Source organism: Zootoca vivipara, chromosome 5, assembly GCF_963506605.1.
Source record: "Zootoca vivipara chromosome 5, rZooViv1.1, whole genome shotgun sequence".
NCBI lineage: Eukaryota > Metazoa > Chordata > Lepidosauria > Squamata > Lacertidae > Zootoca > Zootoca vivipara.
In genome coordinates this window covers 68,699,499-68,727,484 of record NC_083280.1, presented here as the reverse complement: position 1 = coordinate 68,727,484, position 27,986 = coordinate 68,699,499, and the positions used below count along the sequence as shown (strand labels likewise).

Here is a 27,986-nt window from a genome sequence, read left to right as displayed (position 1 = left end):
CTATCTCTCTCCTCAGTGCCGCTTAGTCAGTCGACCCGAGCGGTTGAGGCGGCCAAGGGAAGCCTCCGCTCCGCTCGCCTGAGGGGGTGGAAGCACTGCGGGCGGGGGTGCACGCCATGGAGCCGCGGGCCTGGCCTGGGCTGCGAACGGCGGGTGGCGGCAGCGGAGGCAACGGCGGAGGAGGCCCTTGAAGGCAGGGAGGAGGAGGAGGACGTGGCGGCGGCGGCGGGAGCCTCCGAGGAAATGGCCACCGAGCCCCCGCGCTGTGCGGCGAGCAGGGAGCCCGAGCGGCTTCTTCGGGGAGCCAAGGCGGACGTGCCTCCGGGCTCCTCGGCGTCGTCGTCGGCGGAGGGAGAAGAGGAAGGAGGAGGAGGAGGGAGGAGCGCCCGGCTGCTCAACGGCTGCGTGCCGCTGTCTCACCAGGTGGCCGGGCACATGTACGGCAAGGATAAGGGCGGTAAGTGGCAGGCCGGCGGGGGTGGGTGGGTGCGAATGTGGGGCGAGTCCTAAGGGGAGGCAGGAAGCCGGGATCCCCCCGGCACCCCTTCGGCAGGGAGTGGGAAGGAGTGGGGCGGGAGGGAAGTGGGGCTGCTCAGGTACCCCGCAACCCAACCCAACCCAAGTCCCTTGGGTCCGCGCTCAGGAATTAGGGTGGGTTTGGATCTGGATACAAAACAACGAAAGCCCAGTTTTTCTGCCTTGGGTGTTATTCCCCCCTCAACGTTTCCAAGGGTGTGTGTGTGTTTATGCACGCGCGCGTGTGTTTTTGGTGTGTTGGAGCCAGTGCCCTAGTGTTAAATAATAAGACTGTACCAGGGCGAGTTTTGTTTTTACTTACGACATCGGTATGTCCTTAATGTTGTGGGTGATACGCTGGGGTTGCTTATGTCTTTTTTTCTGACAGCCCTCTCTCTGAGCCGTGTGAGTAATATTCAGGACGTCCCTTGCGTGCGTGGGGTTGCTTAATTTTCTCTCTCTCTCACTCACACACACACCGCGAATCCGGCCAGAGACCGCTTTGAGGTCTTCTAGTGACTTTTTTTTAAATGGCTGAGTGGTCTTCCCAGGCTCCTTCCCTCGATCCAGCCCCTGAACCCAGCTGAGAATGACTACTGGCTGTGGCTCTATACAACAATAGTATTAATTAAAAATAGGCATGTTAATTGTAAGCCATCTTGAGCAATATGTATAGGAAGGACAGGGTGTGTTACTATATATGACAGCTGAAAATGATGCTCTGAAATGGATTTTCAAAAGTAGAAATTGAAGGTTTTTTTAAATCCACGCAGAACTTCAGCTTGCTTTTTTCCTTACCAAATAACACAGTGGTACTGTATTCTACTGTCTCTGTATACACCTTGGTGGTTTACAGTTAAAAAAAAAATCTTTATTGGGAGTGTACTAATGGAGCAATAATGAAATGATACATTCTCCTTCCTAATAAGCTGTTTAAAGCTCTTTCTTTTATGGTGTCTTTGTTGTGTTTGCTGCTGTACATTTTTCTTTGTTGATTTGGTTTTCTAATAATATGACCTCCCTGCTCTTTCTAAATCTTCAGGGGCATCTACTTACAAGGTCCCTGCTTTTCTTGTTGATACCTAAGCATGTAGTCTCAATCTGAGGTGTTTCGTAGGTTTAATGTTTATGAATAGGAAGTTTTGAAGCTGGGGAAATGACCTGATTCTCTCTTCACCACCCCACCCCAAAGAAAAAATGAAATTGGATTGGTAGGTTTGGAAAATAATGCCTGCGATTCTGCTCCAGAAATCCCAAAAGCAGTTACTTTAATTGAGAAATCTCTTGTTTTGGATTTCTACAGGAAACAAATAGCATGAAGAATAAACACACTGATGTACTCCTGTTTTGAGTAAACAGAAGGTTTGGCATTCATTAGGGAGAAATTTCATCACTATGCAGAAAATGTGTTTATCCTTGTATTCACATTGTGTTCTGTGGCAAATGGACATGAATACAATGAGGAACCTAAAGAGATTGTGCCATTTAAAGTGATTTATATGGTAACTAGAGGGGATTTACATGTGCATATATAAGATGCCTTTACAAGAGACAGATTCTGGTTGGTCTATTTTTCTTGCCTAGCTAGGTTCTTCTAGTCTTTGTATTAAACAAACCAGACATGATCAGCCAGTATTAGACAGATGTATCTGCACTAAGATGAAGTGGAAAAGTGCCTGATCACTTAACCATGGTTAGGTTTTTGAGCATACTGGTTGCTTCTTCTCCCACACCTCTTCATCCCCTTCTTTGGCAGGTATTTGTAAAGTTGCTTGATACCACCCAAATACCCTGCCCGGGTGGGAGAGAGGAAGGAGAACGGATTATGTTTTTGTTTATATGATACTATATTGACCGAGATGGAGGTGAGTGAATGAACTGGCTGTGTAACCTGTGCTTAATGCTTCTGGGGATGTTTTGGATGTCTGGTTGGCAACAAATAGTTGGGTGGGGATTAGCGGTGTTGTGAGTATAGTTTCTGGGAATACTTGAGAGTGAGGTTCATATGTAAAGGAGTGCTACAGTTGTATCTGGGACATGTTACTGTGGAGGTGGAAGTGTGGATACAATTTCTATGTGGAATTGTTACTGTATTTGATTTTGACTCGCATTTTTTAAAATTAGGAGCATATTTTGTTTTCCTCTTAATTATGCTGCTTTAATGTCTTTATCGTATTTTTGTACTTAATTTTCAGTTTAATATTTATTGAGATTTTGGAATTTGATATTTTAAGATGGGTTGTAGTCCACTTAGAGAATTTTTTTAAAAATAGAAAGTGATATAGAAATGATTTGAATAAATAACCAGGGTGCTGTTGCTGAGAAGACCCTCTAGCAAGTTGTAGATCACCTGATTGATGTATGCCCCCTTTTCTTCAGTAACTGCACTAGATAGTTTCTCTTAACTCATTCACACTTGTAGAGTACTCATATTGAGTTCAAAAAGTGGTGAAAATTGACATTTCTTGAATTTGCACCCTATCCTTTCTTCCAGGAAGCTCATAGCAATGTGTGTTAGCACCAAAACAATGTCATGATTCAGGTTAAACTGGTAGAGGGTGATTTGCCCAAGGCTGTGCAATAAATTTCGAAACTGAGCAGGAATAATGAAAGTGGGTCTTACACATGTTCAAGCTCAACACGTAAATATTCATCCCCATCATATTTTTGCATATGCAGCTTTATATTTTGATAAGATGCAATTATTCATTTTTATAACATTGTTTACCCATGTAAATAAGATAGTTACAAAAGCATAGGTTCAAATGAAACAACTGAAAGCAAGGATTTCACAAGAACACTGGTTTTCTCCTGAAAGGAGAGGATTTTTAAGTGAGAACATAGATTGTTTAGCTGCAATTTTCATGATTAACCTTCCTCACTGACTTCTGCTTAAGCCAACATCCTTCTAAGGTCATAGTGTGTGTCTCTTCTCTAGGGAGGGGGGGAAACCATGATTGAGAGCTATCCCTGTTGCAGTCAACCTCAGGAATAACAAATTTGCATGGATTATAAGAAGTTGAAGTTCAGGGCTCTGACATGTACATGGTAGTGGATACAGAATTTAGCTTCCAGATTTTTTTAAAAAAGTGTTTCTACCCTTGTTGACTACAAATATAGGTATGAAAATGAAAGGTTAATGCCTTCTGGAATCTCAGAACCTAAAGTGGTGATGGAATGATATTTAAAACAAGAAAATAAGCAACTCTCCTACACTTGCGTAACTCACACAGATCACATGATATATATATGTGTGTGTGTGTGTGAGAGAGAGAGAGAGAGAGAGAGAGATGCAGATTTGGGGTCACCTTGGAGCAGATTTTCAGGGTTTATTTTTTAAGTGCAGAGTGCTTACAGCCTTCCTTATGTTAGTGTAACTGCATTTTATTCCATCTGATGTATTTTTCTGTTCTCCCAACTCTTCCTCACTGCTGAAATTTAGATTATTGTTACTGTGGAGTGTCATGTATATTAGAGTTCTGTGAATGAAAGATATTTTTTAAACACTTTGCATATTCATAAGGTGAGATCTACTATGTCATTCTATATTATATTTATACTTTACTTACTTCCACAGGTTATCTTGGGATATAAGAATATCAATGGCTTTTTAAGTGCTGGCTATATTTCCTCCAGTATCAGAGCTAGTATGTATGCTTCTGAATGCCAGCTGGGTATAATAATAGGATTGAATCATAAAATTGTAGAGTTGGAAGATAGTGCTACTGCAGTCATGTCCTGCTCATGGGCTTCGCATAGGCCAGTGTTTCCCAACCAGTGTGCCGCCAGATGTTTTGGGACTACAACTCCCATCATTCCTGACCACTGGTCTTGCTAGCTAGGGATGATGGGAGTTGTAGTCCCAAAATATCTGGAGGCACACTGGTTGGGAAACACTGGCATAGGCATCTGGTAGTCACTGTGGGAAGCATAATGCTGAACTGGAGTCCTTTGATCTGATCCAGTAGGGCTCTATATATGGTTTCCATACATAAAATCATAGAATCACAAATACAAAAAAGTAAACATGACAGTCTATATATTCCACTATTAATCAGTGGAGCACATTAAAATACCCTTTTAAGTTCCCCAATTAAAATTTGTTGTAGTAAAGCTTTGCTTTTGAAAAATAAACAAACTTGGGCTGAAGTAGTCTTTCATGAGCAAATAATTATGAAGTATTGCGGTCATCACTGAAAAGATCTTACTTCTCTTATCACTGTCCCAGCTTCTTACCTTAAATTGCATTTCCCTAGTTGCTAGGACACACAGAATTTCAAAAAGTAGAGAAACTCCCATGAGAGTTGCTCTCTCCACTATCCTAGAAAAAGGCTGTTCTGACATGTGCTCTGAATAAAGGGAATTTATAATAGAGGTGGGAAGGGGTAAACACTCATATTTTGCTTGTGTGACAAAGTGGTTTTGATTGTGGCTTCACTCAGGGTTGCATAATGTGACCATGATAACAACAAAGAATTATTGCTGAAAATAACATTATGTTCAATTTTACCTGGAAGCTGAATTTTTACTTTTACTAATAATAAAGTCCAGAGGCTGATTTTTATAACTATAGCCATTACTAAATCGAAACCTTGGTTATTTTTCAACTAGTGGAGATAACATTTATTGTAGTCTGTTGTCCTAATGGTAATACGGCAGCCTAGAATGAGCCTCAATTTTAATTTGTGACATTGTGGTTGTATTAATATTGCCTGTCTTGAATAACATCATTAGAAAGAAATACATGATATTGAAGTTTCATTTGGATCCAAAGGGCTTATTCCAGTAGTTGCAAATGATTGTTTAAGGATTAAAATTTAAGTTACCACTGCTGTGAAGAAACTTCAGTGAGATGAAACTGTTCAGAACTAACACTGTTTTGGTGATTGAAAAATAGCAGAGAAGTTAGCTGCAGAATAACAAAACTCTTGCTCCACATTTGTCCTGGTTCTTGCGTAACTAGATCATGGTTCAGCATTACGCGTGAACCCTTCCCAGCAGCTTATCTATTGTTTCCTTATTGCCAGTAAATCATGATTTGAAGCCATGGTTTGTTGCTTATGACTTCGTTTTAGCTATGGCTTGGCATTACATGTGAGCTCAGCACTTTCCTTAGCCACAGTTTGCTTGGCTACTCCACCCCAGATGCTAGCACCATGGTACAAATGAATGAGGCTAGAGCAGATGGGAAGCAGACCAAACTTTGGAGAAACAAACCATAGTTTGACAAATCTGTGGGATAGTTTATGGTTGACTACTGATTTGTTAAACAAATCATGGCTTAGCATTACATGCAAACCTAGCCAATGTGTGAAAGGCTTGCCTGGTCTTCAGGATAAGTACCAGACTCTAAAGAAAAGGTTTATTTTCTCTGTTTTATTGATTTCATTTAAAGAAAGCTGCTTCCTAACACGAACTCTTACTTTTTTCCCTAAGAAGAACTCCTGGTTTTTTTTGATCATTTAGTGTATATACTAGATTATGTTATCATAGTTTGACTCAAAAGCATGCTGAAGTTAAGATGTATTTGTTGTTTCCTAGGCATCCTGCAGCATCCTGATGGCACAGTCCTCAAACAATTGCAGCCACCACCTCGAGGGCCCAGAGAACTAGAATTCTATAACAAGGTAAATGTTTTCTAATTAATCCTCTAACTGAAGTTATGCTTTTTTTTGTTGAATTGAAGCATCCCTGTGTTTAATTATCAATGGGAACCTCTGTGCATAACATTAATACCCCAACTTAGCACATAAATGGCAAACTCAATATGGTAGTCTTGATCAGTGCCAGAGACTGATTATAGATATGGGAGGAAAATGACATACTTTTGAGCTTTTGACATCAGTGGGTCTTGAGTATGACTAGTGTTTTTTGATGTCTTCCACTGTCAGTAATGTTCGAGTGCATCTCTTTACTGACAGTCTCAGAGGTCATCTTGTGTACACAACAGACACACTGGTAGTTTCATCATATGCCTGTTTGGTTGTTGGGCATCTATCCATAACTTTGTTCTTGTTTTTCTATATTCCATAAGTGAGCTTCATGCTAGCTGTGATGTGGCCCTATTGGCAATTGCAGTAGCTTATTTGATTAACTAGGGGGCTATTTAGGCATGGAAGCCTCTGGAGGAACGAAGACTGGTTTATGCATTGAAGAGGGAGTGGTACATTGCACCAAAAAAGGTGTGATATTGGAGTAAAAGCCAGTTTGGTTAAGGGGGTGCTAGAATGCTCCTGCTACCCTGTTTCCCTAAAATCACTTTGTAGAGGAACCCGGGGTTATGTAGCGAGTTACTGGATCTCATGGCATAGGTGGCACATCTTTGAAGTTAACTGTTATCAGTAGGACAAAATAATATTGCAAATAAATGTAGAAACCATTCTTGGGGAATGAAATGACAACATACATTTCGTTGAGTCAGAGTGAATTATGTACTTTCTACCAGAGTTGCCTAAAGTTACATTAGTGTGCACGTGGAGAGAAAATGTAAATAGTTCATTAATATATGAGCTCTTGGAACAGTCTGTGCTGAAACATTTGGTTGCAAATGAGTCCACTCGCTATTAAAGCCAAAGGCAGTGTGATCCTCATTCAGGAAATGTCTCCTATAGCCAAGTATTTTTTTCTGCTAATCAGACCTTACAACTTCTTCAGTATAAGTAATTTGATTATTTTACTATTCCTATAGCTGGATACCTATATTGATTTGGTTTTTAGGGGGTGGGGGATTTGAAAAAGGAATCAATTCACCAGAATTTGTAGTGCGTTAACAATAATAGAGTCCTAAAATAAACCTTTTAGCAAGCTTCAGCTTTTTCCTGACCTACATAGGAGACAGGCAAGGCAGCCTGTGATCTGTCACCTGGCTTCTCTTGGTGATAGAAAATACAATAGTTCAGGCAGACAAGAGTTTGAAGGCATTTTTTCTCTTTATAAGTATATATAATGGGCAACAGTAGTTTGTAAATCCAGCAACTCATTTGTATGGTCTTGTTCATTTCCTTTTTAAGTGTAACTAGAATAACAGGACTGACTGTCATTCTGTCTCTGAAAAGTATTTCCTTAACATTTTTCCTCTGCGGTTGTTATTGCCAACTAAGGGTCAAAATTTAATATTGAGTAGAAATTTTAAAAATTGCATTGGTGTCACATTAGGAATTAGTTGTTGAGTTGCATGTTTAAATATTCTTTCTGTTCTTCATTCATGGTGTGGCTTTGCTGCAATTGAATGACAAGTCATGAACTGTACAAAATAAATAATTGCATCCCTCTAACAAAAATTAGGTATCTTTTGGCAGTAGAAACAATGCACTTTAATTGTTTTACAAATTCAATCAATGATAAAGCTGCTAATGTTACAGTACACAAGTTTTAATGTTACAGTACACTCTACTCTGCCTTCCCCCCCCCTCCTCCCCTTCTTGGAAATGTAAACCCACAGTTGGTAGGCTATGTTAAGAGTTCCTGTATTTACTGGATGCTTTCTAGGGTTATACCAATCCAATAGCTTTTAAAGGCCATTTAGTTTAGGAATTTGGGGTGGGGTGGGAGAATGCAGTTGTTTAATTCATCACTGAAAGATCCTCCTCATACTTGATTTTGCCATAACTGAAGATGAAAGGGAGACCAGACTTGTCTCACTGTGCCCCATCCTGCCACTGGTACACCTAAGAATGTTTTGATTAGATTGACTCACGCTGCACAGGATCCCTAAAACACATTTGTGTGCTTTAGTGCTGTCAAACTCAGAATTTCAATTTGGGGTGGGTTATATATATATATATATATATATATATATATATATATATATATATACCGTGTTTCTCCTAAAATAAGACGTGCCTCTAAAATAAGCCATGGCACGATCTTTTAAAGGCAAAAAAAAATAAGACATCCTCCCAAAATAAGACGTGTCGGGGTACCGGTACCTACCCGACCCTGACGTTCGCGGGACCCTCCTAGGCAGGAGGAAATAGCCGCCTCAACCCTGCTGTGAGGCCGTAGCAGGAGACCCGGGAACTCCCCTGCGGAAGAATCGGGCATGCGCGCAAAAAACAAGTAAGCGGCGGCTGATCCTTCTGGCCCCGATGCCGTCCGACGCCACGAGGAGCTGCAAGAAAGGAGCCTCAAATGAAAGGGGGAGCGTGAGCGCTCCAACGCAGCCGTTGCTGGAGTTAGCCCCCAGGCGTCTCCAACCGAGAAGAAGCTCCGCAGAAAGCCCCCTAGGAAGTTGGAGAAAAGGCAGCTTCGTTGCTGAAGCCGCACACACCGCACACACCGCCGCTCTCCAGCTGATCGGCGGGGAAGCGCCCGCCCAGGCGCTGTAGGGGCGGACTCCAAGCACAGCTTCCTGAGCGCTAATGGCTTCTCGAGCACTGGCGGGGTGGTCGCGCAGGCAGGGGACTCCCAGCAGCTCGGAGCTGCTGCTGAAGAGAGCACACACGCCGCACAAAAACGGCACCCCACGGCTCAGGAGTTCGCGGCACCGTGCTCTTGCTCCACGGATGCCTGTAAAAAAAAACACTGCAAAAACAAAACAAATGGAAGAGAGGTGAAGTTAAGGGCTGGTGGAGGAAGGAGAGAGAGCTAAAAGGGGAGAGGGAATCGTCCAGCGACGCGGTCAACCGATGATCCGAATGCTTCAGGTGCCGGGGCAAAGCCCCAGCCGCGCCGCACTGTGTGAAGCCCAGGGACCCGGCAGCGGGCGGCGCGCGAAGCTGCAGGAGCCGGCAGGAGCCGGCAGCAGCCTCAGCCGTGCCGCGTGAAGCCCTGGGACCCAGCAGCAGGCTCAGCGGGCGGCGCAAGAAAGCCCCGTACCATACTTAATAATGCTGTACCATGCTTACCGGTAATAAAAAAATAAGACATCCCCCGAAAATAAGCCGTGATGTGTTTTTTTAGAGGAAAAATAAATATAAGACGTGTCTTATTTTAGGAGAAACACGGTATATAGCAAAATGCTTATTTTTTATAGAAGACTTAACAGTAGTCAAACCTTCTGGCACAATTTACAGCATTTATTCTAAGAGACACTTTGTTTCCTTTCTAAATGGATATTTCTCATTGAGTGTGAGGTTTTAAACATACAGACGGTAAGATTCAACTAACAAGTCCTGTTAGTGGAAGCCCTGAGCAGGGTCTTTAGGTTGTATACCCCTGAAACTGGTTGGGTGGTGGTGGTTGGAAGAAGTGCTGGGACAGCGTGCAGGGGTACAAGAAGGAATTGTTCCATCTGGCAAGCCGAAATGCTTGTGCTGAAGATTACCTTAGCATGGTGTTGAATTCCTCCCATAAGTTCTAAATATCCAAATGTAATCTGCCACAAGAGGGAATTGAGTGGTTTGTTGCAGTTCAAACATATTTCTTTTATTTCAGGTGTATGCTGCTGACTGTGAAGACTCTGTGTTTCTAGAACTCCAAAAATATTTGCCAAAATATTATGGAACCTGGTCATCACCTACTGCACCCAATGGTACTGCTGTTAGACACACAGTGCAATAAGCACTAATTTTTTGGCAACTGCTTGGGAAATGGTTCTGAAAATGCCAGAAACTAAGTATTTGAGCACAGCATGATAAATCCTTATCGTGTAGAACATCATGAAACAATATATTGCTATGCTTTTTAGATGGAAAAATGTCATGTAAATAAGGGCTGTTTTCTGCAAACTCAATTGATTCTTCAGTAAGATCCAATTTAGCATATTTAGGTCTATTGCAGAATTTGTATGTCCAAATACACCTTCTGCTCACAGCAACAGGGGTACCACTAGTAGGGTACAGTAGTCTTGCAGGAAAATAATAAGATGACCACCACCAAGAATTAACAATTGGCAATTTAAAGCATGCTAAAGGGCTTATTATTATCTTTTAACATTTTATACTTTCTCAGAATGTTAGTTACAATTTGCTTCATTGAAAGGATGGCTACTGTAATTATTTACATTCTTACACAGGAGTCTGACACTGACCTGGACAGCAGATTTCATAATAAAAATAATTTGTAAAACACTACTAGTATATTAACTTATACAACACTGTCTGATAGTGAGAAGAGATATAAAAATAGACACAATGATATAAAATCACAGACTAAAAGGAGTCATAAATGGGAAATTAGATGGTTAATATAATGCTTGTTATAAGTAATTTAAACACACACACACACACACACACACAACTACTTTACATTTCTTGCAAGTCACCTTGAGACTCATGGTACAAGACAAGTAGCTACATCCTTATTATAATATAACCATTTAAAACATCTAACCACCTCAAACATTGCTAAAATGGATGGAAATGGGGCAAGGAGGCAGCAAAGTTGGGAAGCTTTGGGTTGTTGGTGGCAGAATACAGGTGTATGTATGCACACCAGTGGAGCCACCTCCCCAGAACTTCCCTGACCCCATCCATCCTTGCAAGCCTGGCAGCACTACCAGGAGGACGCCATCTTTGAGCCACTCCTGCGCTTATGTACTTTCCACTGACCTCTAATGAGTAGGTTGGTTAGATTATGATATTGATCTGGTTTATTCTGAATTGTTAACAGATTTGTACCTGAAACTGGAAGATGTGACACACAGATTTAAAAAGCCATGTATAATGGATGTAAAAATAGGCCAGAAAAGCTATGATCCATATGCTTCTGCTGAGAAGATTAAGCAACAAGTCAGCAAGTACCCATTAATGGAAGAGATTGGGTTCTTGGTGCTAGGCATGCGGGTAAGATGCAATTCTTCATTGGATTTTAAATCTTTTTATGCCCTTGACAACATGGGGGCAACTAAAATCATGTTTAGATGATATTTTCCCCCCAGAAAGATGTTAGGAGTCAGCATGCTTGGGGTTTGAATGTTTTCTGTCATGCCATGTTCCCTGCTTCCCTTATTGCAGGGAGATGTAGGTGACTGAATGGAGGCAATCTGCATTCACATCTCATTAATAATAATGAGAAAAGAAGTGGGTAGGGTTGGCGATCCAAGGAAGACCTAACAAAATAAAAAAATTCCTTCTAGTAGCACCTTAGAGAACAACTAAGTTTGTTATTGGTATGAGCTTTCATGTGCATGCACATTTCTTCAGATAAACTGAAACAGAAGTCACCAGACCCTTATGTATAGTCAAAGGGTGGGGAGGGGTATTACTCAGAAGGGTGGTGGGAATGGGTGATTGGCTGATAGGTGTGATAAACCGGTTGACAACTGTTAATGACTGCAATTGGTCTTACAGGGAAAAACAAGGGTCTGGTGACTTCTGTTTCAGTGTATCTGAAGTAGTGTGCATGCAGACGAAAGCTCATACCAATAACAAACTTAGTTGGTCTCTAAGGTGCTACTGGAAGGAATTTTTTTTAAATTTTGTTTTCACTATGGCAGACCAACACAGCTACCTACCTGTAAAAGGAAGACCTATTATCGATTTGTCTTTTGAGTACAATAATCTGAACAGCATCTTCAAGACTTTATTTTTTCTTTTTATAAAGAAGATTGTACTTAGTCCAGATGTGAACTTTGATAATATATTTCTTTTTATCTTCCTGGTTTTCTCACACAGCTCTATCCTTCCTCATCATATTATATTCTCAATAGTTCCGCCTCTTGCACTCCATACTTACATTCCATTTCATTGTTCTATTCAGTAACACCACCAAATAGCTAGATTTGTTAATTTGGTTATGATGGGTTGCATTCAGAAATCTAAGCTAATCTAAGCTGTTCACAGCAGTCCTCCAGAGAGCTAACATATTGTGTTGATAGCTTGGCTTATCCCTTCAGACCTTTGGTGCAGCATGGTGATAAACTGCAACAGTCTTGCATAGTATTGTGTTAGTGAAGCATTAATTGACTTTTAATGTGAAAGATTTGGCTTTTAACTGTATAAACTGAATTCTGATGCTGAAGCGCATTCAGAACCTTAAAAAATAGCCTTCAGGCAATAGATTATAATTGTAATTTCCCTAGCCAAGTCGAAGAAAAGAAACAACATGTTTTCTGTTTGGTCCTCATGGAGACATCAATGAGGCAGGCTCTAGTTATTAACCTATTCTATCAGTATATTACTGAAGGTGGATGATGTTGTTTGGCACTTGAATTTGACAGGCATTTTTGGTCTGTGTTCATAGATGTTTAGGGAGCTATTAATGTTCTGTACTGTACGTGATATTCAAGTTCTTTAGTATTTATTTATTTTGCTGCCCAGTGGCTTTCTTGTAGTGCCAAACACATGTTCATTAACATTTGGTGGGAGCCCTATATTTGCTGTTAAAGCAGCCCTATATTTGTGCTTAACTTTTAGATCTGCCATTCTGGGTTGGCATAAAATAGGTCAGCAAAAAATCTGTTCCTTTAATATAATGAAAATGGGCAGATATATATATATATATATATATATATATATATATATATATATATATATATATATATATATATTTGCTGCATTTCCTATGTTTGCAGGCATCTCTCTGAGATTTTAATTGGAATGCCATGGTCTGAAGCCTGTACCCTGTTTCTCATATTTTAAGACATACCCATAAAATAAGCCATAGCAGGATTTTTAAGCATTCAAGGAATATAAGCCATACCCCGAAAATAAGACATAGTGATAGGCGCAGCAGCAATGCCGGCTGTGGCAGTAGGAGGAGGAAAAAATAAGACATCCCTTGAAAATAAGCCATAGTTTGTTTGTTTTTTGAGGAAAAAATAAATATAAGACGTGTCTTATAATATGAGAAACACGGGTATAATAATAATAATAATAATAAATAATTTTATTAAATTATATAAATAAATAAATGGGCGGGGTATAAATAATTTGGCTGGGTTTCTGGTGGACCTTGCTGAATGCACTGTCTACTGCTTCTGTTTTTGTAGTTACTGAGAATGAAAAAAGTCTATCAGTTCATTTGCTGTCCCATGTCACAGATATAATTTAAATGTTGTTTTAGTGATCTTATTCTAGATATTTTTTTTGTTTCTAAATGTGCTGCTGTTGGCGGTTATATGCACACATATTTTTATATTCATTTGATTTCTATTTTTATGCAGCATGTTTATTGTTTTACAGACAGACTTGTTTTGCAATGATGTTTGGTCAGAAACTTATATGTCTGAGTTTAGACATTCTGAACGCCCGTAACTTTATTTGCACTGGTTTCTTGTTTTTGGACTGTAAAGTATAGCGAGGTATATAACATAAACCGTGATCAACTCCCGCCTGGAAACCAATGTCCCCACTGTGGAAGGACGTGAGGATCCAGAATTGGCCTCCACAATCACTTGCGGACCCATTGTTAAAATCGTGTTTATGGAAGACAATTTTACTCGGCTACGAGTGATCGCCAAATAATAATAAGAAGAACATCTCACTGATGTAATATTCCATTGAAAAAGCTATATCTGAATATACAAAGTTTATGATGTTTTCAATGTGAACTTGCTGAGTTTGGATTGCTAGATAGATCCAGCTCATAAAATAGTTCCAGAGATGTGTGGATAAAGCATTTTTTTTGGGGGGGGAGCCTTCTTTTGTATGCTGAAGAGTAAATTGGAACTAGCCCTAGGACAAAGACATTTTTTCAGAAATCAGATGGCAAAATTACATTATTATTTTGTGTGTTTTAAGGTTTATCGCGCCCATTCTGACAGCTATGAGACGAAGAACCAGCATTATGGAAGAGGCTTAACGAAAGAGACAGTAAAAGATGGTAATGTTTGGATTTAGACCAGGTTGTAGTACTACTATTTTAGGCCTTTATTACAAGACTGTGTGCTTATAAGCTACACGTAGCTTGTCTCATAGTTAATAAAATTGAGGACAATATAATAAAATCCTCTAGCATGCAGGATTGCCAGGGAAGGGAAGGGAAGGAAGTGGGATCATTCTGACTTGGGGTTAAAGGTGGGAGAGCTCGGATGGGGGAAATGTGTGTATCTCTGACTTACCGGTAGCTTTGGATGAGGGAGTTAAGGCAGCATAGCCTGCCTGTGCCAGGAACCTCCTAAATCACATGGAGATGCACTGGATCCTAATCTGCTCATCCTGGCAGATCCTGCTATAGGATTGCTCCCCATGAATATTTTATTGTGCAGTCCCAGCTCTTTCGTTATAAGTTCTAAGCATGAATGAATGAAATTTATTATGGTCCTAGACCAGATTCACATATCGTACTAAGCGAACATAAAACACAGTAGAATTAAGTTTGACTTATAATCGAATATGACAATAAACAATATGAATATGACAGCCATTAGAAATGTGGTTTAGGTCTTAGTCTCTAAAATATTATCTAGAGCTTGCATCTGTAATAGCACAGCTTGTTCCCAGAGTTTTACGCCAGGTGCGCAAAATTTGGCCACCCTTAGCGTGATCTCTGGATCCTTATCCTCCATGAGGGTTCTGAGCATTGATAGTATGTTTTGAGGGTTTAAAGTGATTCCCATAAACTCTCACAATAATCCTGGAAACCAGGTCAGTTGTACAGTGCAATCACAACTCACTTAAGGGTTCAGTTCCAGAAGCAGCACACACATGCAGAATTGTGCATAGTCAAAAGCTGCCTGCTGGAAGGGTGGGGGGACCACCTCATGGAGGATCTCCCTGCATCTCCACTGCCAGGGGAAGAAGAAATCTTGCCTTGGCAGCAAGACGAGTATGGAAGCAGTAGAGGCAAATGAATGAAGAAGAAACCTAGTTCCTTCAGCTGCAGAAGGGAGGAGAAAGGCAGACAGAAGCTGCAACACTGTTCCAGCTTTTTGTTTCTGCCTGTATGTCTCTAGGTTGGCCTCTCTCTTCCCTTCTGCAGCTGGGATTTTTTTTCTTCCTCACTTCCCTGCTCATCATGCAGCTGAGAGAGGTGCATTTCTTATTCCTCTTGCTTAAGTGCATGTAAGAAGTGAGACTTGAACCAGAGAACACCAGAATAAATCAGACACACTCGCTCTGAAATAGAACCTTTAACATTGCAATTAATATTTTGATGATGGGAAATTTGAATTGGGGTGCTTGTCTGAATTTGGGGGGGGGCATATTATCAGCTGACTGTGAATAGCAACTTAAATCTGAATTCTGTTATATGAATAGCTGTGAATTTGTTGTCAATTTTGCTTTTTGGAAGCTAGGGCACCATTGCTATACTGCAGTTTGAACTTTCCAGTCAGTGGGTATTAATTTTACTGGTTTCTTTCTTGCAGGTGTGGCTCAGTTTTTCCATAATGGATTCTACCTGAGAAAAGATGCCGTAGCTGCCAGTATTCAGAAGATTAAAGAAATACTGCAGTGGTTTGAGAAGCAGAAGCAGCTTAACTTTTATGCAAGTTCTTTACTATTTGTCTATGATGGCTTGTACCCGATGGCAACTACATGGTTAAATGATGGCAGTCTGGTCGAGAAGGCAAGAGTGTCCAAGGGTCAAGTGCCAAGTGGTGGTACATTGGAATATAATAATAACATTCGTGTCATCAGCTCTACAGAGAATGGCAAGGTAGAGACCTCTGTAGGCAAAGGCTTCTCTAAAATGTATGCACTTCACAAAAGGCACCAGAGTCAAATTTCCCTTAAAGTTGAAACTGTGGAACAAGACAACATATGGAAGAGCAGTGCTTGCCTTTCACAAGAACATCTGAATGGAAATGTTATACCTCAGCTGGAAAAAGTTTTCTGCCACATGCCTACTACGCTGCCAGAAAGCATGGAGGTTGAAGTCAGGATGATAGATTTTGCGCATGTGTTCCCCAGCAACACTCACGATGAGGGCTATATTCATGGTCTGAAGAATTTAATTACCGTCCTTCAAAATATTTTAGATACTTAAACTTTTTGCTATGATTTCTACTGGGGGCCAATTATAATGAAAAGCAACAACATTTCTGCACTTGTGATTCTGTTATATGTTGGTTTGTATTGTTCTACATTTTACTTGTCTTTGTACTTTTGGTAGGATGATCAAGTATTTTATAATCTTACTCAGGAAAATTATTCTGTAGTTTCTTACAGTTTAGTAAGAGAGAAGCTAATGAGATTTAACTGGTAATCGTAGGAACTTGCATTTAACTTGTGAAGCTTAGCTAAATTTGGGGGATGATTTGTGTCGGATAAAATGGTAGAGCTTTCTCATACCCTTAAATATTTTTAGTTAATCAGAGTCCGCCCATGCAGGCAGAACACTGAGCCATATCTCTAAATAACGGGTTATTAGGAGAATATTAGAATATTATCCTTAGGTGTTTACTACATCTTTAGAACTGGAGCATTTCTGAGGGATAAATACTTAAAAATCTGTATTCTAATTGAACCAGCATTTTAGTGTGAGGTGATCATACTGCTTCGTTCTTAAAATTGGGTAGGTATGTTCATCTTTTCATGGCTAAACTTAAAACTATACTCGAACAGTGTAATTTATTATGAGTGCTATTGAAATCTTTTTCAAAACTTATGAAATAGGAGTTGTCTGCCATGTAAAGATGTTAAATGCTGTTTTGAAATATTTGTGTCAGATTTTGTGCCCTATTTTGTTTATAAGCTTTATATTTAGATATTCAACTAGGAGTTGCTTTGGACATTGCAGAAAAACAGCAAAATAATATATACTAGTGAGTCTACAATGTCTAAAGTCAGTTATAAAAAATAAGGTAGTACTATGGCCATTCATTGTGTGGGCAATTTTGTAAAATTGCACAGCCAGTGGTTGAGATAGTTTTAAGAGGTTGCAGTTGGAGAGAGTATTTAAAGAGTTGTCCAGTCTCTTAAGTTGCATCTTCTTGAAATCCTCTCATCCAAGGAATGTATGAACACCAGAAATAAGTCCATGTTGAAAAATGGTCATTATAAACCAGGGTCTTCGAAATTATTAAATTCCCTATGGTGAGATTAAGGACTGCTTTATCAGACATAATGCTACACATTGATAAATATAAGCAGATAGAAGCCAGAGACTCATGTAGAGGATGTTTAAAGCTTACATCCACATTTTGGAACAAACCACAGTTTCTGTTAATTCCAAATACAGGATTTTATTTATTTTTTATTTAAAAAACTGAGTTAGTCCAATTGAACCAGAATTGCACTGCGGCTTAATATTGTAGTTTCAATAAGCCACAGTTTACCTGTATTACGATATAATGGGAAACTACATTTTGGAACAAACCATAAACAGTACCTATAAACGCTTTCTTGTGCTCGAACAGGAGGGGAGAATTTATGAGTCCAAGGCAAGAATTTGTGAGTCCAAGGCTTGTGTCCGCTTGCTCTCTTAGCATTGCATTTGAAATGGGCCTTATCGTGCAGACGTTGGGCGGGCTGATACAAGAGGGCTTCCTTCTGGCAGCATGTGCATCTCCATAAACATAAAAAAGGCAGAAAGGAGAGTATGGACCGCCTTCAACTAATGTGTCCTGGTAGTGGAAGCCTGTGCAAGGACTTTTGTTAGCTTAATGGAGCTTCCCCTGTGCCCCCCCCCCCCAATGGCTCTAGAGTGTCAGGAGACCCCCAAAGCAGGAGGAGGTAGAGTGTGAATGTTTTGCCTGGCAAGCTTAAGTACTTGTGCTGATTAATGATTGGCATAGCTCTACAACGAATTTCTCCCTAGGTGACATTGCACAACACCCCACAGCAATTCTCATGGGCATATTTCAGAATCTGTCTAGCATGGAAATGGTTGCAGCCAAATCCAGTGATACAAGATGGAAAATTGTACGAATCAGATTTTTTTCTGGAAAATCTTTCAGTGCTTTATTTTTTCCATGGAATTCCCCCCCCCCCTTTTGTAAGTTTACTAATAACTACATACCAACTGCAAATACAGTATAAGGCAAACTTGGCAGTTTTGACATTTTAGCTTTGTTTATGAAACACAGGTAAATTAAGTCACTTTCTATAATCCATCAGAAAAAATTCTAGCATAAATTATGCTGTGTAAATTAAGTTTACTTAATTTGCATAGGGAAAAATATCCTCCACCACTCCCTGAAATCCTTATCACTGGGAAATGCTTTTTAACCAAATGTCCATTTTCTAGTAGTGCCTGTTAAGGAGAACACTTTGCTTGGTTTCAAAACTACCAAGAACCAAAGGGTCCTGTCACTGAGCAGGCCCTACTTGGAAACACCTTTACAACAATGCTGTAAGGGAATTTTGTAAACAGACATGCGCTCCTGCATTTGATCACTCCCCCCCCCCCACAAAACTTTTTAGAAGGAAAGCTACAATTTTAGGATTAATTTCAATGTTCTGCTAATACTGCTTCATTGTATAGTGTTCTGTAGGCTAATTGGACATAATAATTTATCAGAGTTTTGTGTTTTCACTTTCTAAGGTTCACTAGAATACTGATTTTAATTGGAAGCAACGTGGTAAATATACATGGACTTTTTTATTTTCTATCAAAACAAATGCTACATTGATGAACAGTTTTCACATAGGTTATAAAGTGAGCCTTAATTAATAAAAGCCGATGTCAAAGATGATAATACCATCTTTAAGAGTGATTAGGAGCATTCAGTGTTCTGTGAAGTAATTTAAAGCCTATTCTGGGAAAAGTTACACTATTCTGTCCTATTGAGCTACCTTTGTCACAATTAGCTTATTTTATAGTAGCCTATGTTATCTGTATCTGTTTTCTGTTCAACACAGACTCTTTCCACACACACACACACCATACATATATATGAGTATGTCTAATGTAGGCAGGTATTTATTCTTTCTTGTCCTGTACCATTTCACATCTGTAGGGTAGTAATCTGCTCTGTAATATTAGTACTATAATTGTTTATTGCTGTGCTGCTTACACTATTTAATGTAACTAGAACATTGTAGGATCACCTTACAGAAAGCACTCCTGTCTAATTTTCAGTTTTTATAGTTGCAATTGTAACAGAATTATACTTATTTTTATTCAGTTGGAAGTTAAGAGTACTTTAAATTAAAAACTTGGTACAGCTAAAAGTAACCCATTCAAATGTAGACTGCAGAAATGGTAAATTCAGAACTTAACCTTATGTGACTTTCACGGGAGGACAGAAAAGAGAATAAAAACTCAGAATGGGATAGTATGCTTTCCTTTATGTTAGTATACTCTCACTCACCATTGTTTATGGGCTAATTTCATCATTTCCATTTCTTGTTCATAGGAAGCCTTGTAGAGTGATGCTTTAATATCATACGCTTGGGTACATAATTGTAAAAGTTCTTATTTCTGAGATTTCCTGATTCTGTAGCTTATTGTGTATGTTGGAACTTGGATGTGCACAGGAATGCCTGGTACACTCAAAGCCTTCCTTATTCACCTAATGAAGGAGGCAAGTTGAGTTTATGTGCAGAAAACAGATCACCCACTTCTAATTGAAGTGGATATGAAAACCTGTGTATTATGAGAACTTTGTGTATATATCAGAGCACCTATGGGCTTGAAATTGGAGCCCTTGTGTAGCGTAAGGAGTATTTAAATGTGTCTCTTTGGAAGGAAGAATGACTGATGTAAATGCTAATGAAGATGACTCCACAGCTACAGCCTCTGTAAATTACATTGATTTTGAAAAATTGGCTCTTGTCACAAGGACACTTCTTAGAATCGCTTCTGATGTGTTTGTGAAAATACTCCTTTTAAATGTATTTTGTGGGAAATTATGTACAATCTTACCTGATAGAATTTAAATTATATAATTTTTTAATAGCAAAACATTTTCATTCTTGGTATTTTTGGATATTAGTGGTTCCTGGTGCATATATTCAAATGAGATTTAAAATAATGGTATTATGAAATGTTAAAATATTTTAACTAACTAGTTTTACAGAACTATGAAATTGTGTATAATTGTGTTTTCACATGGAGGCTGTATTTTCAAACCGAAATTATTTTTGTTCTATTGTACAGGAGAACTATTTTTGCGTATCCCATACATTACATACCATTCCATATGAGATGCTTAAATTTTAGGAAGAGACTATTTTCACTTAAATTGTGGATCGAATGAACAATTTGGCAGGTTACAAGTAGGTCCTAATGCATGCTTACCTGGAACTAAGTCCCTCTGCGTTTTGTGGCATTTCTTAATAAGTGTGCATAGTACCGTGGCCATAGTCTGCCATAGCAGAACTGAATAAGGGTCACTTAGGAATGTGACTGGTTGTCACTAAGGGTGCAAAATATTGCACAGATTTTGTGGGAAACATATTTCAGTATTAAATACTAAACTAGCGAGAGAGAAGAGGGCACAACCACTATAGACTATGAGCCGAACCCTTCTAAATTCCTTTATATTATGGCCCTTTTAAAGGACTGCAACTGATACAAAACACTCCTTTCGACCTGTTCATATTAGCTATTTTTAATTATTATTTTTAATAGTTTACACTATTTGCAATAACCGTCCCTGCTGAGTGCCTTCTGCTTCAGGTTTGGTACCTTTTAAATGACCTCACGTAGCATCTATTGTGATGTAATGGAATGCTTTAAGGGAGAGCTGAATGACTATTGATTATGTCCCACTAATGTTGGAGAGTATGGTTTCAGTAATAGTTAGCTTCTTTTGATCCAAAACAAATTCATTCGGAAAATTGCCACGCTTTGTGCTTAGTTCCACAATTATAGTAAATTGTGAGCCAGGCTTAAAAACCTATGAGTGAAACACATAATGAATAACTGAAGCCCCCCCCCCTTTTAAGTTATGTTGTCTGGCTTGCATGTTACCAAATAAGCCAGAAAGGTTGAGGAGGCATCTATAGCAACAGGACTTGGGAACGGAAGGGGTGGGAACTGTGGCTTTGGCTCACCCACCCCCATATCCCTTCTCAAGTGGCCCTACCTCAAAACTTTGCTTTCTGTGGACATACTGCCTTTCCTCAACGACGACAAAACCCCGGGGGGCTTAATACACAATCATATGCATCCATGTGCCTTGCTGGTACTCAAAAGAAGCATTTCAATTCCTGAAAAGAGGCGACCTCATCTGTGTGGTTGTGAACCAGTCCTTAGGGTGCTTGAATCTGGCCATATGTGAATCTTGTTGAGGAGAGCCTTGTGTGGAAAGGAATTTGAATAAGAGTTTAGGTTGGAGATGCTGAAGAAGGCAGCAGTAAATAATTTATTCACTCAAAGTGTAGCTTTTTGCAGACCGTATCCATCCAAAAGCCTTACATTCAGTTTTGTTTTGCCTGTTTTCTATGTACTGTTCATGCTGGTAAACCATTGAATTGGAGCATAGAATGATGAACTCATTCAGCTGTGAAATATTATTACATTATATATCCAGGAGCTAAATACTGCACATCTGTAATTGTTAATTGTGGTTTTGTTAGCTGAAGTTAATGCACACTTAAAAAAAAAAAACTTTCATACTATGAATTTTTCTACTAATCTTCCCTAGATAGCAATTCTGAGTAGTTTTGTATGTAGGTATACAAAATTAATTTTTGTTTGCCATTTAGAGAAGTGACGCCTGTACATTTAGAGTTTGTTGGAGATTAATCTTTATGTGAAATCCAGCAACAGGAAAGAGAAAGCAACAGTGGTTTTGGGAACAAACGAACATTTACACACATTGTCTAAATCATTGTCTAAATATGCTTTTGAAACATGTATAAATGTTGGCACTGGAAAAAGAAATCTGAACTGGCTGAACTGACTTTTAACTAAAATGTCCAAATATGATTAATATTGCACATCTGCATATGAATGAAACCAGAGTGCACATAAGCACTTTAATATTCTGAGAACTGTACTGGAAAATATATGGAAGCATGTGAAATTGCACCTGGAGCTGGATTAACTGGTGGGGGTGGGAGGGGGGATTTTACAGTTTAAATGTACATGAATGAATGAATGTAATCTGGCCTCATTTTCTCTAGCTCAAAAAGTTGAAATTGTGTTGTGCAATGTCCTTTTTTTGGTGTTTGACTGTAACTGATATTTTGGGAGGATTGTTGTTGGACTGCAGAGGTATGTGTTTTATAGTAAAAAAAAATCTATTATGCTATATACCAATTCTTTTGTAATTTATGTGATATTTAGGTGATTCTAATAGCTGTATATTAGGCTGACTATTAAATTGTCTTTTAAGTTACCTTGAATGCATTGTCCTTGACTTCTTAAGTAATGTATTGCTTCAATTGTGAGAAAACATTCTGCCACTTTTGTAGTTTCTGTTGCCAGGTGAGTTCTTCCCCTCTTAGCTGTTTAGTTCCTCCAAGATACTGATGAAGGTGTATACTACCAAGCCCCTCATACTTTTGTTCCTAAGTTACTAATATTAATGCACTTCACACTTATTAATGTACATCACACTTAGGCAGTATTGTTAAACAAAAAAAGTCTTTGGCCTGAGGAGCTTACTATCTTTTAAAACTGTGTGTTGGAGACAGAGGTATGTAGAAGTAGATTGGTTCTGTGGTCCAGCATTAGCAAAGATCTGACTAATTGGCACTAGGAACAGGAAGAGATTTTCTGTAGTGGTACTATAGTTGTGGAGTTCTTTCTGGCGAGCCCCTCTGAGGGCACTTGAATTTTTATTATCATTATGTAAGGGAATTTACGATTGACATTATTATGTTTCTACTGTGTGCTTGCTGTGTTTCGCTGGCTTTTAATCCTGGTGTGTATTTGTATTCATGGTGCTTTGTTTGATTTTTAACACTGTCTTTTCTTCTAATGTTTCCTTTGAGCTGTTTTAATTTGTTCTGAAAAGCAGCCTGTAAATAAATGCATAAATAAGAGTAACAAGAAGAATATGTGCAAAGGCAACTAGATGTGCTTGGGTTTCACCTTTGTAGGAAGAGAGAGAGCCAAAGGTGGTGATTTCCTATTATGGAAGGAATCTGCCAGACTAGGAGGGAGGGAATTCACCCTCCTCCCTGAAGTGCCCAGCACCCCCTAAAATCTCTGTAAGGACTCCCAACTCTCTGGAGCAGATTTACAGGGATGAAGGGCACTGCACTGTGGAGGGGAAATTGCCAAAAAAAAAAACCTGCTTCTCAGATTTACTGACAGATTCCTTCTGTCAGTGAATGGTCACCCTTAAGGAAGTAAGCTGTATGCATGGTAAAGAATTATGAGAGGTGATTTTTGAGGCAGTTGGTTTTCATTTACTATTACATATAGATCCCTTTCTTTTATATAGCTTGAAGCAAAGGGTTCCCAGGAGGACTCCCAAGCACTGACCAGACCCACTTAACTTTAGCAAGGTGGCTGTGTCATTTGCCTTCAGATCGTAGTTGTGAATGGAAGAGTTAAGTTGCTACAACAGAAAGGCAGGGAAGAGGGGGCCATAGTAGTCGAGGTGGAAGATGACAAGAGCAAAAGAAGTAGTGTTTGCCAAGGAGCTGAAGCAGGACTGGATTTCTGGGATATTTTACAGGGAGAAGCAGTTTAAGATTACGTTAGGAGTGGCAACTAAAAGGTGTGGCAAGTGGAAAACTGCATATTCCTGTGCAATGGGCGTGTGCTTCTAACAGCACGTTTTGCTGCTTTCCTCGTGTTTTTTCTCACCAGATCAGCATGGAGGCAGAGCAGATCTACACATTTATTGTAAGAAACCTGTTCCTATTTTACCCTCTTAAAATTTGAATGATCTTTTTGGCAAAAGTTTAAGATATTTTCCCATTGACAACAAAAACAAAAATCTCAAGGTGATTTACACAAAAGGGAAATAGAAAACAAAGATGTAAATAAAATAGACCCCAGTCTTGAACTACCTAGAGGTATGCCTCAACATCTGACTGTGACGAACACTTGGCCAAAGGGTTTTGGGAAACTTACAGTCCAGCTTGCTCGACGTTTCTATTAAATCAATGAGCCTGGTCAGACAAGTTAGAAATGTAAGAACTGTCGGAAAGTCCCCTGCTGTTTCCCTTACTACGGCTCTTCTGATTCTTAGTGGAAGTTTGATTTCTATACATTTCAGATGCATTAGCCAGCAGGACAGCGCAGCATGTACTATTTCAGAGGGAATGGATGTTTAAACCTCTAATTTCTTTTGCCAGTGGGAAATACAGGAGCTGTGGAGTGCCACTAATGTATCTTAATTGCCATAACTTTGGATCTCAATGGAAAAAAAACAGTTTACAAAGTACTTAAAACCCCCCACCCCCCAAAATTAATCTTGAAGAAAGGGGAAAGAATGAAGTTGAAGGATGACTTCTCAGAAGTGGGAATGGTGGTGCTTCTCTAAAAAAAATAGACTACAAAGGTGAAGGAAAAATGTTGACAGAAAAGATTTTTGCTCTGGTGGTGGTTTTTGACAAGGAGTGTGGTGGAGTCTCCTTCTTTGGAGGTCTTTAAGCGGAGGCTTGGCAGCCATCTGTCAGGAATGCTTTGATGGTGTTTCCTGCTTGGCAGGGGGTTGGACTGGATGGCCCTTGTGGTCTCTTCCAACTCTATGATTCTGTGACACAAGATAATATTACTGTGTGTTGATTGCAGTAGACATTTGTATCACCACCCTGTTCATTGTTTTATTGTTCTACTCTGGTAGGAGTTTGGCATAATATAGCCACCTGGGAGAAAGCACTGCTAAAACTGCTTTACATACTTGTTTAAATCCTTTCTATCTTTCTGCAATAAAGGAATTTACAGATAACCTCTCTGTGGGAAATGCAGCAGACGCAAGGTTTTCTTTTGAGTCCCCTAGTACCCTTATTGCCACATGCATGCATGGTTTTCAGAACCGATTTATTGTTTCCTTCGACAGTAAAGATGTTTGGGTTTTCCCTCCCTTTTGGAGAATCAAGATGACATTGGCGATCTCCTTCAGCCTGTTCTGTTTTGATGGTACTTGTTGTCCATTGTGAAATCGCAGTCACGGTCACAGTGCAATAAATTCCACCTGCTGCCATAAGGGTGCTAAAACCCCGCAGCGTTTTCATCTGATTTAGGGCTAGTACACGCAACCTGCCTACTGAGTGGGGCCTACTTGCAGTCTCTCTCGTTCCTGTGTCCATTTTGGGGTCTGACTTGTTTGCATTAAGCAGAGTGAGCAGAACTGCACATTAACCACATATCTTTTTAATGTAGTAAATGATGCTGTGGAACAGGCAGGTTGCCACATTCTTGCTAACTCAGCTGAGAATGGTCAAAAAGTGGAAAGACTGGCCCAGTCAGCATTGACTGTGGGCATCAACACATGTAGCCAGTGTTTTTTCTCCTGGGGGGACGCAGGGGTACGCATACCCCTAAACATTTTGTGAATCTTTGTACTTTTGTCCATTTACTGTATTTTCCCCAATTTGAACTATAAAGTGGTGATTTTCTTGAGTCAAAATGAGAGCACCCCTAAACATTTACTTTTTTGGGGGGGGAGCACTGCATGTAGCTGTTGGAAAATTCAGTTCATCAGCCCAGAAGAGCGCACTCGAACACTCATCATATATACAACCCGTTGTTCTTTTATCCAATACGCCAACAATGGCATGTATCAAACGCACCCGCAACACACACCCATCAGTTGCTGGTATAACCCTCACAACAGTTGTATCCCATATTTGGGTCACCCCGATTCAGTGCTTCTACTTCTTAAGTAGATAATACTCAGGGCCGGATTTAGGTTTGATGAGGGCCAAAGCTACTGAAGGTAATGGGGCCCTTTATATGCCCAGCTGTCCTTTGCCAACAACAAATTGTCGCTTTTTTGTGTTGAATATATGCTATATGGTCATTTATGGACCTAATAGGTATATAAAGCCATTTTATTTGTTTTTTATCTTATATTTTGGAAATGCACATCCAGGTTTTTTTCCTTTAAATTTTGTTGGGGCTCCCAAGAGAATGGGGCCCTAAGCTATAGCTTGTTTAGCTTATACGTAAATCCAGCACTTATTATGGTAATACTTTATCTGTACCTTGCCCGAAGATTGTCCATTGTGGGTTTTTGTTTGTTTGTTTGCATTCCTTGTTTTCTTCTTTACATTAACACTGCTGTTGTGTGGTGATTAAGAAAATGGCAGGTTCCACGGAGATGGCATTCCCACTGACCCCCACACCTTTTCCACAGTCCGGGAGCAAGCACATGTCCCAGGGTTCCTTGTTAATACATACTTGCCCACAAGCTATTCAAAAAGGTCAAGGGGCATGGCCTACCTTGACTAGACAATTCCTCCCTGTGCCAATCCTATTGTTACATGGACACAGATACGGCATTTCTACTATGCGAAGTAACTGTCCAATGCAGTACTTTCTGTTTGAGATTTAGCTTCCTGCTCCTGTTCATCTTAGCAGAGAGATCAGCATGTGCTCTTTGTCAATTGTAAAAATGCCCTTGTAGTTGCTGTTAAAAGTTTCTATCAAATAAGGGATTGTGCAGTGTAAGGTTGGCAAGCAACCACCAGATGGTGCTGTGTTCAAAATTTGCTACCTACCGTGTTTCTCCAAAAATAAGACAACGTCTTATATGGCTTATTTTCAGGGGATGTCTTATTTTTCCCCTCCTCCTGCCGCGGCCGGCATTGCTGCTGCGCCTATTACTATGTCTTATTTTCGGGGCATGGCTTATATTCCTTGAATGCTTAAAAATCCTGCTATGGCTTATTTTATGACTACGTCTTAAATGAGGGGAAACAAGGTAGAGGCTATTACAGCTGGTAAAATGCTATAGGTAAAGGTAAAGGGACCCCTGACCATTAGGTCTAGTCGTGGATGACTTTGGGGTTGCGGCGCTCATCTCGCTTTATTGGCTGAGGGAGCCGGCGTACAGCTTCCAGGTCATGTGGCCAGCATGACAAAGCTGTTTCTGGCGAACCAGAGCAGTGCACGGAAATGCTGTTTACCTTCCTGCCAGAGATGTACCTATTTATCTACTTGCACTTGACATGCTTTTGAACTGCTAGGTTGGCAGGAGCTGGGACCGAGCCATGGGAGCTCACCCCGTCACGGGGATTCGAACCTCCAAGCTTCTGATTGGCAAGCCCTAGGCTCTGTGGTTTAGACTACAGCGCCACCTGCATCCTGGTGAAATGCTATACGTATCTTTATTAATGATGCAGTTAATTCTGGAAAAGTTTTTTTGTGCTACATAAATATTTTGCCTACTTGGGTTTCAGTTTCTTCCAGTATGATGATCTGGAGTAACGGCTGAGCTGTTTCCTAATAACAAGAGTTATTCTGCATCCCTCTAAAACATAAGACAGCGCATTAAAACTGTCTTGCATTGAGTTTACTGCTGTGCGTTCTCTGACCTCATAAATATAACTCAGAGCTCACCTACAATAATATAGTTTTAATAGGGTTGCTGCAAAAGCAAATAATAATTGAGCTCCTGCATAATGAAGAGTTGGGATAATTGGCATACAAGTGAATTATTAATTGGTGTTTAGAGAAATTGTGCCCCTGTGAGGGCAAAAATAGTGGCACATGTCCCGTACTCTGTGTGTGAGGTTCTCAGAGTTACATTTAATAGCCTGGTAAACAATGGCTGACCATTGTATACTCATCTGTTTGTTCAGCAGTGGAGTAAACACAGGTAAGACTCGATGTGAAATACTTCCATAAAA

At 39.9% G+C, this 27,986-nt stretch overlaps 1 protein-coding gene across 1 annotated transcript; it reads left to right on the top strand.

Moving 5' to 3' along the window:
• The first annotated feature begins 4 nt into the window (after positions 1–4).
• IPMK (inositol polyphosphate multikinase) lies at positions 5–22,577 on the top strand. The gene is made up of 6 exons (XM_035138519.2): positions 5–457; positions 6,058–6,143; positions 9,892–9,988; positions 11,068–11,240; positions 14,139–14,220; positions 15,707–22,577. The coding sequence occupies exons 1-6, from the start codon at positions 244–246 to the stop codon at positions 16,324–16,326; spliced, it is 1,272 nt and encodes a 423-aa protein (XP_034994410.1). The 5' UTR covers positions 5–243; the 3' UTR covers positions 16,327–22,577.
• Positions 22,578–27,986: the final 5,409 nt, after the last annotated feature.